This window comes from Ursus arctos, unplaced genomic scaffold (assembly GCF_023065955.2).
Source record: "Ursus arctos isolate Adak ecotype North America unplaced genomic scaffold, UrsArc2.0 scaffold_30, whole genome shotgun sequence".
In the NCBI taxonomy this organism is placed as follows: domain Eukaryota; kingdom Metazoa; phylum Chordata; class Mammalia; order Carnivora; family Ursidae; genus Ursus; species Ursus arctos.
The window spans coordinates 13,858,899-13,875,644 of NW_026622986.1; the positions used below are offsets into that span (position 1 = coordinate 13,858,899).

The 16,746-nt window shown below is 35.8% G+C and overlaps 1 protein-coding gene across 1 annotated transcript in view; it reads right to left on the bottom strand.

The window, feature by feature from the left end:
- The window catches only part of LOC125281624 (ankyrin repeat domain-containing protein 26-like), a 564,334-nt gene that overhangs the window by 80,445 nt on the left and 467,143 nt on the right, over positions 1-16,746 (bottom strand). The window contains exons 65-68 of the mRNA XM_057304707.1: positions 10,814-10,847; positions 10,332-10,473; positions 4,262-4,475; positions 286-319 (exon numbers count right to left, since the gene is read on the bottom strand). Coding sequence (XP_057160690.1) covers positions 286-319; positions 4,262-4,475; positions 10,332-10,473; positions 10,814-10,847 — 424 coding nt within the window. The remainder of the gene's footprint in view (positions 1-285; positions 320-4,261; positions 4,476-10,331; positions 10,474-10,813; positions 10,848-16,746) is intronic.

Genomic DNA, 16,746 nt, shown 5'->3' on the forward strand with positions numbered 1-16,746 from the left:
GTGTAGAGAGATGATAAATACCCATCTTCTTATAAAAGCAAAAACATAGGTACTTTTTTAAAGAACTGATTTTTCTCAAAACAACCTTTATCAATAACTAGTGTTTCTGAATAACATTTTCACAACAAATAGAAATTCCTCTATTTTGTCACTATACCTTCCCTAAAGTAATTTTTTACCATGGAATAATATTTCTGATAAATATTATTTATCAAAATAATACAATAAAGTAAAAATTAAAAAATTAATAAATGAAATAAAATTATATATATATATATATTTTACCTCTTTCTTTTCCTTAGATGTTTTCTTTGCAGGTCTGAAAAAAAAAAAACCAATTCTTTTCAGGCAAACATTAAATACTTAAAATACAAAGAATATCTAAATCCTATCTAAACATATTATTAATAATATTAACAAAACATTAAGATCCAATTGACAAAGAGCAAGGGAAAATCATAATGTTACTTACATTATTTGATACAAAGAAATATACCACACTTTTTTGTTAGCATTTTCAATAAAAACAAGCTTTTACTGGCTCTAAAACCTATTTGCAGGGTTCAAACTAAATTCTTATATGAAAGAAACCCTTTCTTAATAATCATGATAGTAGTGTTTTGAGGATTTACTGTGCAGCTACTATGCATTATTATGAACACTTCACTACGTCTCTAGGTATTTTAAGCCTCACAACAATCTTATAAACGTAGGTAATTATATTAGGTATTTTACACAGGAAGAAAAGGAGGCACAGAAATAAGGAACTTCCCCAAGCCCATACAGCTGGTCAGGAGTAGACCCAGAATTCAAATCCAGGATATCTGCCTTCAAAGCATGTGTTTTACAATATGTGGTGAGAGTAATATTTAAGTGTTTCTAAGTAATATGATAGCAAATGAATCTATTATTATTCCATTCCTACCTCTAAGTATAAATAATAATTTCTGAATCTTACACATTTTTTTTAAATAAAAAGACGTCATACTAGGCGATATTTAAAATCTACTTTCAATAAACTAAAGATTTGCTTCTTCTAAAGAAGTTCATCAATGGGCATTCATTTATTCATTCAAATGTTTATTCACGAACACACACTTACTGAGCACACAATATGTGTCAATGACACTGTTGGTACAGGAACCACGGCTTTTGTAATTTGGAACTTTATCCAAAAGTAATAATCTATGATAGATTAATAGTTTATTTTGCAATTGTAAATAAATAAAAGCTTTCCCCTTTCCCCAGATCTAAACAAACATTAACTTAATATAAACAGATACTTCAAAGTCCCTAACAAAATCATAGCTATTCATGATACTGTCAAAGGCACCGAATATCTGAAATCATCAAGGAATGATTAGTTCTATTCAGAATGGCCTAAGTGTTTGCATATTTACTATTATATATATTTTTTAAATCTATGAATGATAATATCTGCACATTCGATTATATGAGAATACTTCACTGTGGAACCAGTTCTGAATAAACAACTTCTTGCCCCAAAACTACATGAATAGGAGTACTAAGGACAATTACTATAATCTTTAAAAGATAATGTAATACAATCAATAAGCTTTCTAACATTTGGAAATGTCAACAAAATTAAATTAAATAACCATGTCTATCTCTATTGGATCATTTCCAGCAGCATACAAACATACTCTAAAAGCTCCCATCTTAAAATGAAAAAAGAAAGAAAATCCCCATGAATTCCACATTCTTTTTCAGTTATCATCCATTTCTCTGTTACCTTTCCCCGTAAAAATTCTCTAAGGAGTGTTTATACTTATTCATTACAGTCCAGCTTCCATGGTGACTACTAACTGCTCCTTGTCAAAGTCACTTGTCCTCATCTTAACCTATCAAGCAGTGTGTCTGATATACTTGAGTATTTCTTGCCTTAGCCTGTACCGACACTACAGTGTTTTATTTCCTTAAAAAGTAATCACTGCTAGAATTCCTTCAGAGGGAAATAATTTACAGATTTTCCCTTCCTTCATCCTGGTCCATTTCACTTAAAGGGCTGTCGTCATTCACTTGTAGTGGACAATAAGTCGGGGAGTCAAACTTCTCAAAGCGGGGTGTAATCAGAGATTCTTCTGATGTCCATTTTTCATTTTCATCTTTCCTTGCTTCCTTTATACTCAAACGAAGATCACTACTTTAAAAACTCCAGTTAAAGTAGCCATTAAAAAGCCATTTTTAAAAAAGATTTTATTTATTTATTTATTTATTTGAGAGAGAGAGAGAGAGCATGAGCACAAGCAGGGGGAACGGCAGGCAGAGGGAGAAGCAGACTCCCCACCGAGCACAGAGCCTGACTTGGGGCTCAGTCCCAGGACCCTGAGATCATGACCTGAGCTGAAGGCAGACACTTAATCTTAGACTGAGCTACCCAGGTGCCCCAAGCTAATGTTTTCTAATAATGTTACCATAACGAATAAAAAAAACCAATTTTTTGTAAAATCCTGTTACCCGTCTCAATTCATTTATTTTTTTAAAGATTTATTTATTTATTTATTTGACAGAGAGAGAGAGAGAGACAGCCAGCGAGAGAGGGAACACAAGCAGGGGGAGTGGGAGAGGAAGAAACAGGCTCCCAGTGGAGGAGCCTGATGGGGGGCTTGATCCCTGAATGCTGGGATCACGCCCTAAGCCGAAGGCAGACGCTTAACGACTGAGCCACCCAGGCGCCCCGAAATTTCTATGTTCTTAATTTTTTCCTTTCTAGGGCTCATGGTTTTAATTTCTCACTTCAATCTCTTCCAAAAGATACACAGAGTTGAAAAGAAGCAATGAGAAAGCATTATGCAGTTTAGTAGTAAGCTTTAGTCAATAATAACTCTGGTAGATATTGTAGGGAAAGAAATTTTGAAATTATTCAAGAAAGTTAGAATTGAAAATTATCGTTTTTTCCCGCATAGTCATAATTACTCTTCCATTAGAATAATTTAGTTACTAATTAAAAAGAGAAATTGCTGTTTATAAATTCACTAGAAGTAGATTTCTACTTCACAAAACATCACAGGTACCTCTAAAAATAATTTGCAGTGTAAGACAGCATCTGCTGATGTCATTTGCACAACATACCCCTGCAGATTACTGTGATCCAGGACTAGGCTAGGGAGTCTAATATCTGTTGCCCCATACATTTTATGTTTCTTCTTCTGCAATACTCTCAGTTGACCTTGTTGATTATTATTCATTTTATTTTTTTAAAGATTTTATTTATTTGACACAGAGAGAGAGAGCACAAGCAGGTGGAGTGGCAGGCAGAGGGACAGAGAAAAGCAGGCTCCCCGCCGAGCAGAGATCTGGACATGGGGCTCGATCCCAGGACCCTGGGATCATGAACTGAGCCGAAGGTAGACACTTAACCAACTGAGCCACCCAGGAACCCCTATTATCCACTTTATAAATCATTTGAAAACCCCTTCTAGACCAACACAGGATCCATATTAATTAAGTAAACAATAAAGAGTAATATGTGCTTGCAGCACAGACTTTTGAATTAATTTTACCTACATATAAGAGAGATGTTGAGCAACTTGAGCAGTAATCATTTTCCATGTTACTTTTTAATCGCTGCGTATGTTTAAAACTGAATAAATTTTTAAACATTTTTCTGTCTTGAGAAAAATGGCCATGTTATACTCTGTTCACGGGCATACGAATTAATATAAACTTCCCTGAGAACAATTTAAAAATAGGATCGAAGACATTCTTTAAAAATTTTTATACTTTAAGTAACCAATACTATATTGAAGAATGTATTCCAAGTACGTTAACCAGAAATGTAGAAACAGATTTATATAAGAGACATTCCTTACAGCTTTAATTAAAGTATAGAAAAACGAAAACCGACCAAAATTCAATTTGTTAAATAATGAGGTTTCCATATGATGGACTTCTATATGGTCATTAAAATTATGATTTGGAATATACATTAAATTATTTGTAGAAGTATTCACCGTTAAGAACTTGCTGTATTATTCAGAAGAATCCCATACTTCACAATACTAAAGACATTTTCTTCCCTATAAAATCCTAGAAGGTAAGTTAGCAACTACAAAACTTCTCCTACATATCTGTAGTATAAAAGTCAATAGCTCAAGGGGTGCCTGTCTGGCTCAGTCGGGAGAGCATGCAACTCTTGATCTCATGGCTGTGAGTTCAAGCCCCACACTGGGTGTGGAGCCTATTTAAAATAATAAAAAAATAAAAGTTCAAATACTTCCTTGAAACCAAGACGTCATACCTCAAACTGCAGAGTTCTTGTTCCCATTCCACTTTTTGCTGCTCCAACTGCAATTTAATTTCTTTTGTTTGTGATAGCTCCTTTTGTAGACCATTAACCGAATCTTCCAATTCTTTATTTTTTCTTGTAAGTTGCTCACAGTGATCATTTTTAAGTTCTAATAATCTTTCAAATGAACAAACCGCATTCCGAATTTTTAATAAATTAACAGAATCTACATCAGAGAAAAAACAGAAACAGAATATATAGGGCGCCTGGATGGCTCAATTGGTTAAACATCCGAGTCAGGTTTCGGCTGAGGTCATAATCTCAGAGTCCTGGGATTGAGCCCCGCATGGGGTTCTTCACTCAGCACGCAGTCTGCTTGAGATTCTTTCCACGCCCCCTCCCTCCCCCTCTGTTCTTCTCTCACCCCCCTCCCCCCGCTCATGCTCTCTCTGAAATAAATTACTTAAATCTTAAAAAAAAAGAAAAAAAATATGAGTACTTTTTGCATATAAAGGACTGTGTGCTTTCACATTCACTCATTCATACATTAAACAAATATATATTGAATGAGTTCAATATAAAAGATATTATACGGGCACCTGGGTGGCTCAGTCGGTTAAGCATCTGCCTTCAGCTCAGGTCATGATCTCAGGTTCCTGGGATCAAGCCCTGCATTGGGCTTCCTACTCAGCGGGGAGTCTGCTTCTCCCTTCTCCTCTGCCTCTGCCCCTCCCCCAGCTTGTGCACTCTCCCTCTCTCAAATAAAAAAATCTTAAAAAACAAAAAGATATTATACTAAGCTCTGCAGATTAAACAGATAAGATCCCTGGCTCTTATTTAGCTTCACGTCTAGTGAAAGGGAAAGACAAATAAAACGACAATTACAAATTCAGATAGTTCCTATAAGGAAACGGAGTTCTAGGATCACATAACATAACGTGATCTACCCTGGGAAGGGAAGATTCCCCGAGGAAGAGAGAACTATTCTGAGAAATGAAGGAGGAGCAGGAAGCAAGTGAGCAAAGGAGGAAGAAGAGCATTCAAGACAGCCTACAGCATGTGCCAAAGTTCCATTGCAATCTGCTTCTGGCCAAGATGGAGTAACAGGTACTGATTTACCTTCCTACCTGAAACAAGCCAAACACAAAAAGATAAAATACATTTTCAAATTATTTTCAAGACAAAAGACTTCAGTCAATGAAGGACAATGATCCCTGAAAACAAAAGAAGTTAGCCTAACACATACCCGAACTCACTGCCTTGGGAGAATTTCCACCGACCATGACACAGGTGAAAAAACTGAGATAGACTCCACCAGATTCCCTGAGTTGAGATGACGGAACTGAGAATCCGGTGAAACCAAGGCAGATAGAGATCAGAGGTCAAAACACCGGCGAGAAGAAAGCAGAACAAAGAAAGAACTCTAGAGATCTGCAGAGGGCTCCGCTGGTGCTCACACAGCACCAGGGATAGTATCGATTCCCATTAGCCATGCTGGGAAAACTCATAACCTGTAGCACAATGAATACAGTAGTAGGTCTTGCCTCAGCGGTGGGGAACAATGAGCTCTAGGCTGAGCACTACTCTGGATTCACCTAACAATTCATAAGAATAGGACTGGAAAGGGACAAACTGTTTGTAATCAACTTAGCTATATCTCAAAAGAAAGCATAAAAAGGTAAGTAGAGGCATAGAAGCTATTTTTAAAAAACCAAATACAACTTACAGAGATGTAAATTATGTCAGACATGAAAAATACACTGGATAGGAATAAACACATATTAGACATCACAAAATAAAAGACTGCAATTGACCTCAGAAAACTGTGAGAAAACTTCATGTGGCTAATCTACAATTCCTCAAAGAGGCAGAGGAAAGGAACCAGAAAAAAATATTTGAACAAAAAATGTCTGGGGCACCTCGGTGGCTTAGTCGGTGGGTGTCTGTCTGCCTTCAGCTCAGGTCATGATCTCAGGGTCCTGGGATCAAGCCCCATATCGGACTCCCTACTTAGTGGCAAATCTCCGTCTCTTTCTGCCCCTCCCCCTGCTTGTGCATTTTCTCTCTCTCAAATAAATGAATAAAATCTTAAAAAAAAAAAAAGAAAAATGACCAAAACCTTTCTAAACTTAATGAAAACTATACTCCCACAGATCCAGAAGGATCTGACTAGGAGAGAAGAAATGGAAGTTAACTATTATAATTTTCTTAAACTGCATATGATGTGGTAAAACATTACTTGAAGGTGGATTGTGATGCTTAAATCATATACTTTAAACCCTAATCACTAAAATAGCAAAACTAAAGAGTTATAGTGAGTAAGCAAAATACACACACACACACACACACACACACACGTAAATAAAACTAAATCATAGAAATTACTTGATTAATCTAAAAGAAAGTAGAAAAAGAAGAGAATGGGAACAAACAGCAGAAAGGACAAATGGAAGTCAAACAACATGCCCACAGATTCAATTCAACTACATTAACAATCACATGAAATGAAAATGGTCTAAAAGCCTCAATTAAAAGGCAGATTCTCAAAATGGATAAAAAAGGAAGACCTAGGGGCACCTGGGTGGCTCAGTCCTAAGCATCTGACTTCGGCTCAGGGCGTGATCCCAGAGTCCTGGGATCGAGCCCCACATCAGGCTCCTCTGCTGGGAGCCTGCTTCTTCCTCTCCCACTCCCCCTGCCTGTATTCCCTCTCTTGCTGGCTGTCTCTCTCTCTCTCTCTCAAATAAATAAATAAATAAATAAATAAAGTCTTAAAAAAAAAAAGGAAGACCTAATTATATGTCACCTATAACAAAAAATGCACTTTAACACAAATTTGTTAGAAGGCCAGAAATATGATAGACCACACTAACACTTGACAAAAGAAGGCTGAGCCTAAGTGGCTATATTAATACCAGACAAAATAGGTAGCAAAGCAAAAAACATTAGCAGCAATAAATAAGGTCATTTTATAATGATAAAAGGGTCAACTGAAAGAAGCATAAGAAACCTAAATGTTTACACGTCTATTAATAGGTTCAAAATACATAAAGCAAAAATCGACAGAATTGCAGAGAAACAGGCAAATTCACAATTATAGTCTGAGATTTCAACAGGCAGAAAATCAGCAAGAATGTAGACTTGAACACCACCATTCTTCTCAAGTTTCCATAGAACATTTAACAAAAGAGACTATATTTTGGGTCACAAAATAAATTGTAATGAGAGGGGTAAGTCAAAAGGACTAAGTCATAAAAGTGCGTTCTGTAACCACAGAGAAATCAAATTAGAAATCAAGAATAAAAATAGCTCTGGAAAATACTTGAAAATTTGCAAACTAATTAATACATATCTAAATAATCCCTGGGTCAGAGTGCCTGGGTGCCTCAGTTGATTAAGCATCTGTCTTCAGCTCAGGTCATGATCTCAGGGTCCTGGGATCAAGCCCCACACTGGGCTCCCTGCTCAGAGGGGAGTCTTCTCCCCACTCCCCCCGCCAAGCTCATGCTGTCTCTCTCTCTCTCAAATAAATAAAATCCTTAAATAACCTCTGGCTCAAAGAAGTAATGAAAAAAGAAATTAGAAAGTATTCTGAACTGAATGAAAAGGAACACATAACATATTAGAATTTCTGGAATCCTGCTATAGCAGCACTCATATGAACATTTATAACACTGAATGTATGTATTAAAAAAGAAGAAAAGTCTCATATTGATGACCTTTGGCTCCACCTTAAGAAATTAGTAAAATAGTAGTCAAAAACAAGTCTGATAACTTTTGGTTATGTAGAAAATCTTTTTTAAAAAGCTTCTAGAACTAGTAAATGAACTCATCAAGTTTGGAGGATATAGAATCATTATAAAAAATCAACTGTATTTCTATTCATTAGGAATAAATCAAAATTTAAAATTTAAAATTTAAATTAAAAATTAATTTTAATTATTAATTAAAAATTAAAACTGCATTGAAAAATAAAAAATAATCACAGGTAATATCATAAAAGATAGAAAGAACTAGACGTAAAAAACTATAAACTATTACCAAGAAAATTTAAGAAGACTTATATAAATGGAGAGATATACTCTGTTCAGGGTTGAAAAATTCAGTATTGTTAAAATTAATCTGTAGATTCAACATAATCCAAACCTGATTTTCAGAAGACCACCAGAGTTTTTTCTCTTAGAAAATGACAAGTGGATTCTACAATGCATGTGGATAAAATAAATAAATGAAATTCATGTGGAAACACAAAGGACCTAGAATAGCAAAAGAGCCCTGAGAGAGAACAAACTGGAGGACTAACCCTAACCACCTGATTTCAAAAATTATTATAAACTGGTAGTAATTAAAACAGCATGATATTGGTGTAATGAAGGCTAAAGAGATCAATGGGACAGAGGAGAGTCCGTAAATAAACCCACACATATATGGTCAACTGATCCTGACGAAGATGCAAATGGCATGAAGTAAAGACAATACAGCCTTTTCAACAAACGGTGCTAGGACAACTGGATATCCATACGCAAAAAGAATGAACCTGGATCCATACTCTGCATCATAAATAAAAAAGAATACAAAATGGGGGCGCCTGGGTGGCTCAGTCAGTTAAGCGTCTGCCTTCAGCTCAGGTCATGATCCCAGGGTCCTGGGATCGAGTCCCATGTCCAGATCTCCATGCAGTGGGGAGCCTGCTTCTCCCTCACCCTCAGTCTGCTGTTCCCCCTGCTTGTCCTCTCTCTCTGTCAAGTAAATAAATAAAATCTTTTAAAAAAAAAAGAATACAAAATGGATCACAGATCTAAACGTTAAGACCTAAAACTATGAAGCTTTGCTTTTAAACTACAAAACTTCTAAAAGAAAGCATGAGAGAAATCCTCTGACCTTGTGCTAGGCAAAGATTTCTTAGATAGGAACACCGAAGGCAAGAATCCATAAAAGAACAAATGCATAAACTGGACTTCACCAAAAAAGAAAACTGCTCTTCAAAGGACACTGTTGAGAGAATGAAAAGTCACAGGCTGGGAGAAAATCTTTGCCAAAAAATAGGTGATAAACTATATCTGGAATAAACAAAGAATTCTCAAAACTCAACAAATCAGAAAACAACCTAAATTTTAAAATGACAAAGAATTTGGACAGTTCAAAGAAAATACACAGATGGCCAATAAGCACATAAAAATATGCTCAACATTATCTTATTAGGGCAATGCATACTAAAACCGTAATGATATATATACTGCATGCCCACCAGAATGGCTAAGATTTAAAAAACTGACAATATTAAGTGTTCATGAATATACAGGGAGAAATTAGAACTCCCATACACTGCTGGTGGGAATGGAAAATGGTACAACTACTTTAGAAAGCAATTTGGTAGTTTCGTAATAAGGGGATATAACGAAACATGAGACTTACGGGTGATAGATATATTAACTGCCTGAATCACGGTTATGGTTTCACAGGAGTATACGTATGTCAAAACTATCAAATTATACACTTCATATACGTGCAGTTACCTAACTAAAGCTATGGGGGTGGGGAGGAAGCTCTATTATAGGAAAAATCATCCAAACTAGTGGCTGAGACACAGATGGAAAGAAGGATATGAAACAGTACAAGATGAAGCTGAGGACCGTGGTGTTTCACGCTAGAGCAATGAGAAGTAAAAGCTAAGCTTTAAGCAAGGGGGTAACATGACGAAATATAAATTTTTAAAAATATATGATTATGGTTGCAGCGTAGACCAAGATTCTGGGAGGTGGAATGACAGGGAAAACCGTCCTGAGGTTATTTCAGTATCCTAGGAGAAAAATACTGGTAACCTGACCTTGGGTGAAGGCATAGAAGAGAAGCAGAGTCAACAAACACATCGGTGTGCCATTTTCATGACGAAAAGTATAGTGGAAATTATAGCTCTTTGGCTGAGAGTACTCAGCAGTTCTCTGTCTTCATGAAAAACATATTTGTGAGATGAGTAGCTCTATAACAGATCAGTGTTGTGTGGTACAGCACTAGACAAGATGTGCACATATTACTACAGTAATATACATATAAAGGCTTTATATTTATACCACGGTCCTACCTTTACAATCCATGCCAAGTTGTTCAATTAGCAACATGCAACTCCTAAAATCAAAGCAAGGCAACTTGCAATCCTCTGAAGCTGTTCCAGATAATGGAGTTAAGTCATCAAGGTCATCCGTAAAATTAATTTGCTTTTTGATCTACAAATAAATAATAATTTCAAAATGTCCCCCAAATATTTATAAAATATACTAAGTGTAGAGAGATGATAAATACCCATCTTCTTATAAAAGCAAAAACATAGGTACTTTTTTAAAGAACTGATTTTTCTCAAAACAACCTTTATCAATAACTAGTGTTTCTGAATAACATTTTCACAACAAATAGAAATTCCTCTATTTTGTCACTATACCTTCCCTAAAGTAATTTTTTACCATGGAATAATATTTCTGATAAATATTATTTATCAAAATAATACAATAAAGTAAAAATTAAAAAATTAATAAATGAAATAAAATTATATATATATATATATTTTACCTCTTTCTTTTCCTTAGATGTTTTCTTTGCAGGTCTGAAAAAAAAAAAACCAATTCTTTTCAGGCAAACATTAAATACTTAAAATACAAAGAATATCTAAATCCTATCTAAACATATTATTAATAATATTAACAAAACATTAAGATCCAATTGACAAAGAGCAAGGGAAAATCATAATGTTACTTACATTATTTGATACAAAGAAATATACCACACTTTTTTGTTAGCATTTTCAATAAAAACAAGCTTTTACTGGCTCTAAAACCTATTTGCAGGGTTCAAACTAAATTCTTATATGAAAGAAACCCTTTCTTAATAATCATGATAGTAGTGTTTTGAGGATTTACTGTGCAGCTACTATGCATTATTATGAACACTTCACTACGTCTCTAGGTATTTTAAGCCTCACAACAATCTTATAAACGTAGGTAATTATATTAGGTATTTTACACAGGAAGAAAAGGAGGCACAGAAATAAGGAACTTCCCCAAGCCCATACAGCTGGTCAGGAGTAGACCCAGAATTCAAATCCAGGATATCTGCCTTCAAAGCATGTGTTTTACAATATGTGGTGAGAGTAATATTTAAGTGTTTCTAAGTAATATGATAGCAAATGAATCTATTATTATTCCATTCCTACCTCTAAGTATAAATAATAATTTCTGAATCTTACACATTTTTTTTAAATAAAAAGACGTCATACTAGGCGATATTTAAAATCTACTTTCAATAAACTAAAGATTTGCTTCTTCTAAAGAAGTTCATCAATGGGCATTCATTTATTCATTCAAATGTTTATTCACGAACACACACTTACTGAGCACACAATATGTGTCAATGACACTGTTGGTACAGGAACCACGGCTTTTGTAATTTGGAACTTTATCCAAAAGTAATAATCTATGATAGATTAATAGTTTATTTTGCAATTGTAAATAAATAAAAGCTTTCCCCTTTCCCCAGATCTAAACAAACATTAACTTAATATAAACAGATACTTCAAAGTCCCTAACAAAATCATAGCTATTCATGATACTGTCAAAGGCACCGAATATCTGAAATCATCAAGGAATGATTAGTTCTATTCAGAATGGCCTAAGTGTTTGCATATTTACTATTATATATATTTTTTAAATCTATGAATGATAATATCTGCACATTCGATTATATGAGAATACTTCACTGTGGAACCAGTTCTGAATAAACAACTTCTTGCCCCAAAACTACATGAATAGGAGTACTAAGGACAATTACTATAATCTTTAAAAGATAATGTAATACAATCAATAAGCTTTCTAACATTTGGAAATGTCAACAAAATTAAATTAAATAACCATGTCTATCTCTATTGGATCATTTCCAGCAGCATACAAACATACTCTAAAAGCTCCCATCTTAAAATGAAAAAAGAAAGAAAATCCCCATGAATTCCACATTCTTTTTCAGTTATCATCCATTTCTCTGTTACCTTTCCCCGTAAAAATTCTCTAAGGAGTGTTTATACTTATTCATTACAGTCCAGCTTCCATGGTGACTACTAACTGCTCCTTGTCAAAGTCACTTGTCCTCATCTTAACCTATCAAGCAGTGTGTCTGATATACTTGAGTATTTCTTGCCTTAGCCTGTACCGACACTACAGTGTTTTATTTCCTTAAAAAGTAATCACTGCTAGAATTCCTTCAGAGGGAAATAATTTACAGATTTTCCCTTCCTTCATCCTGGTCCATTTCACTTAAAGGGCTGTCGTCATTCACTTGTAGTGGACAATAAGTCGGGGAGTCAAACTTCTCAAAGCGGGGTGTAATCAGAGATTCTTCTGATGTCCATTTTTCATTTTCATCTTTCCTTGCTTCCTTTATACTCAAACGAAGATCACTACTTTAAAAACTCCAGTTAAAGTAGCCATTAAAAAGCCATTTTTAAAAAAGATTTTATTTATTTATTTATTTATTTGAGAGAGAGAGAGAGAGCATGAGCACAAGCAGGGGGAACGGCAGGCAGAGGGAGAAGCAGACTCCCCACCGAGCACAGAGCCTGACTTGGGGCTCAGTCCCAGGACCCTGAGATCATGACCTGAGCTGAAGGCAGACACTTAATCTTAGACTGAGCTACCCAGGTGCCCCAAGCTAATGTTTTCTAATAATGTTACCATAACGAATAAAAAAAACCAATTTTTTGTAAAATCCTGTTACCCGTCTCAATTCATTTATTTTTTTAAAGATTTATTTATTTATTTATTTGACAGAGAGAGAGAGAGAGACAGCCAGCGAGAGAAGGAACACAAGCAGGGGGAGTGGGAGAGGAAGAAGCAGGCTTCCCGTGGAGGAGCCTAATGCGGGGCTCGATATCACAACCCCGGGATCACGCCCTGAGCCGAAGGCAGAGGCTTAACGACTAAGCCACCCAGGCGCCCCATCAATTCATTTATTAATTCACAGAACAGTTATGAAGTCCAACCATTTATAAGGAAATATACATTCCTTGCTTCGAAGACAGATAAATATACAATTATAACACAACATCATTTGTGGGGACAAAACTACTATGGACCTCTTTGTAGGAGCTGTGGAATCAAGCACCATATACCAAGGGACCTAGAAAAAGTCTTGCCTACCATGCATCGGATAACAGGCACACTCACTACATTCCCAGCTGTGGAACTAGCAATAGCCCATAAATTGGCTTCAGCCCCTTCCTCTCAGCTACATCTGGGAGCCCCTGGAAAACACTGTCTTAGATAATCACCCATGGATGAGAGAGGTTTTCTGGAAAACCAGATTTTCTGCAGAAAAGTTTCAGCACACCACCGGAGGAAAAAAAAAAGAAAAAAATCAGGTTTGGACACACTGGAAAGGTAATCATTAAAGACTACTTCAAATGCAAAGACAGCAATGCAAAACTTCAAAGAATATAAAAAGTCAAGGAAATATGACACCACCAAAGGATCACAATAATCTTCCAGTAATCGATCTCAAACACATGGAGATCTGCAATGTATATCTAAAAAAGAATTCAAAATGGCAGTTTTAAGGAAACTCAATGAGCTACAAGAAAACACAAAAAGCCAACTCAGGGGTGCCTGGGTGGCTCAGTCAGTTAAGCAGATTCTGCTTGTCCCTCTCCCTCTGCAACTCCCCCTTGCCCCGCTCACACACATGTTCTCTCCAAAATAAATAAATAAATAAATAAATAAATAAATAAATAAAATCTTAAGAATAAAAAGCCAGTTCAATAAAATGAGAAGAACACTATATGAACAAAAGGAGGAGTTTAATAAAGAGTTGGAAGGGCGCCTGGATGCCTCGGTCGGTTAAGTGTCTGACTCTTGGTTTCGGCTCAGGTCATGATCTCAGGGGCTTGGGATCCAGCCCCGGGTCTGCTAGAGATTCTCACTCCCTCTCTCTGTCCCTCCCCTGACTTGCTCTCTTTCCCGCTCTCTAATAAATAAATAAAATCTTTTTTTTAAAAAGACCTGGAAATAGTAAAAAAGAACTAAACAAAAATTCTGAAGCTGAATAATATAGGGAAGGAAATGAAAAAAAACAATAGAAACCACTGACAGGAAAATGGATCCCCCCAAAATCTGTGAATTTACAATGTTCAAATTTTAACTTTCAAATGATCCAATCAGTGGAGAACAAAGAAAAACAGAATGAAAAAGAGTGAGAAAAGCCTACGTGATTATGGAATACCACTAAAAGAAACAATGTGTAAATTATTGCAGTTCCAGAAGGAGGAGAGAGGGGAAAAAAAGACATAAAGCTTCAAGAAGTCATGGGTGAGAACACTCAAACCTGGGGAAACATTTGGACATCTAAGTTTATGAAGCTCACACGTCACCAAACAAACTCAACTTAAAGAGATATTCTCCCAAACACATTATAATAAAACTGTCAAAAATCAAAACCAAAGAGAGAATCTTAAAAGCAGCAAGAGAAAAGAAGCTTGTCACCTACAAGTGAACCCTCATAAGGCTATTAGCAATTTCTCAGCAGAAACCTTACAGGCCAGGAGACAGAGGGATTACATATTCAAAATGCTGAGAGAAAAGAACTGCCAACCAAGAATACCATACTGAGCAAAATTATCCTTCAGAAATCAAATCAAATCAGTAAGTTTGATACATTTTAATATAATGAAAAAAATTATATGATCATCTCAATATGTGCAGACCAAGCATTTGACAAAATTCAACATCTTTTCATGATAAACACTCTCAATACAGTGGGTACCAAAGTATCACAGCAGCAATGTCCACAAGAGCCAAACTGTGGAAGGAGCCGAGATGCCCTTCAACAGATGAATGGATAAAGACGATATGGTGTATATATATATATATAATGGGGTATTACTCAGCCATCAGAAAGGATGAAATCTTACCATTTGCATCAACGTGAATGGAACTGGAGGGGATTATGCTGAGTGAAATAAGTCAGTCAGGGAGAGGCAATTATCATATGGTTTCACTCATCTGTGGAATATAAGAAACAGCACAGAGGATCATAGGGGAAGCGAGGGAAAACTGAATGGAAAGAAATTAGAAGGGGAGACAAACCATGAGGGACTCTTAACTATGGGAAACAAACTGAGGGTTGCCGGAGGAGAGATGGGTGGGAAGATGGTGTAACTGGGTGACAGGCACTAGGGAGGGCACTTGTGATGAGCACTGGGTGTTGCATGCAAGTGATGAATCACTAAAGTCTATCCCTGAAACCAATAATACAATATATGTTAACTAACTTGAATTTAAATAACATCTAAAAAACAAAAAAGAAACAAGTAATATCATGAAAAGGCAACTTACAGAATGAATGAAGATATTTGCAAGCCATGAATCTGAAAAATGGTTAATATCTAAAATATATAAGGAATTCATATAATCTGACAGCAAAAACCAAATAATTCAATTAAAAACTGGGCCAAGCACCTTAACAGGCATCTTTCCTCAGAAGATATTCAAATGGCCAACGGTACCAAAAAAGGGGCTCAACATCACTATTCATCAGGGAAATGCAAATCAAACCACAATGATACACCCATCACCTCACACCTGTTAAAGTGGCTTTCATCAAAAAGACAAGAGATACCACTGGCAACGTTGTACAGAAAAGGGAATCCTTGTACACCATTATGGGACTGTAAACTGGTACAGCCGCTCGGCAAAACAGTGTGGAGGTTCCTCAAAAAACTAAAAATGGAACTATCATATGATCCAGTAATCCCATTTCTGGGAACGTATCTGACGAAAATGAAATCATTTTCAAAGAGGTATCTGCACGCCTATGTTTACTGCAGCATTATTTATAGTAGCCAAGACACGGAAACAACCTAAGTGTCCATCAATGGATCCGGGGATTTAAAAAATGTGGTATGTATTTACAAGGGAATATTTTTAGCCACAAAAAAGAGGGAAACCCTGCCATTTGTGACAACATAAATGAACCTGGAGGGAATTATGCAAAGTGAAATAAGTCACACAGAAAGACAGATACTGTATGATCTGACTTACAGTGGGATCTTCAAAAAAACAAATTTACAGACTGGTGGTGGGCCAAGGGTACAAACTTCCTGTTATAGGACTACTAAGTTCTGAGGGTCTAAAGTACAGAATGCTGATTACAATTAACAATACCCTATGATACATTGGGAAGTTGCTAAGAGAGTTGCTAAAAAAGAAATGATAATTATGTGAGGTGACAGAGTTATTAACACTATTATCATTTTACAATATAAAAGTATATTAAATTAATACAGGTATACCTTACACTTACACAGTTATCTGTCAATTATACCTCAATAAATCTGGAGAAAATTCAAAAATACTCATATGCCATTATATACCACTCAAAAATTGCAATAACCTGATTAATTTTGTTTGAAAAGAAAATGATTTGGGGGTGCCTGGGTGGCTCGGTCGGTTAAGCCTCTGCCT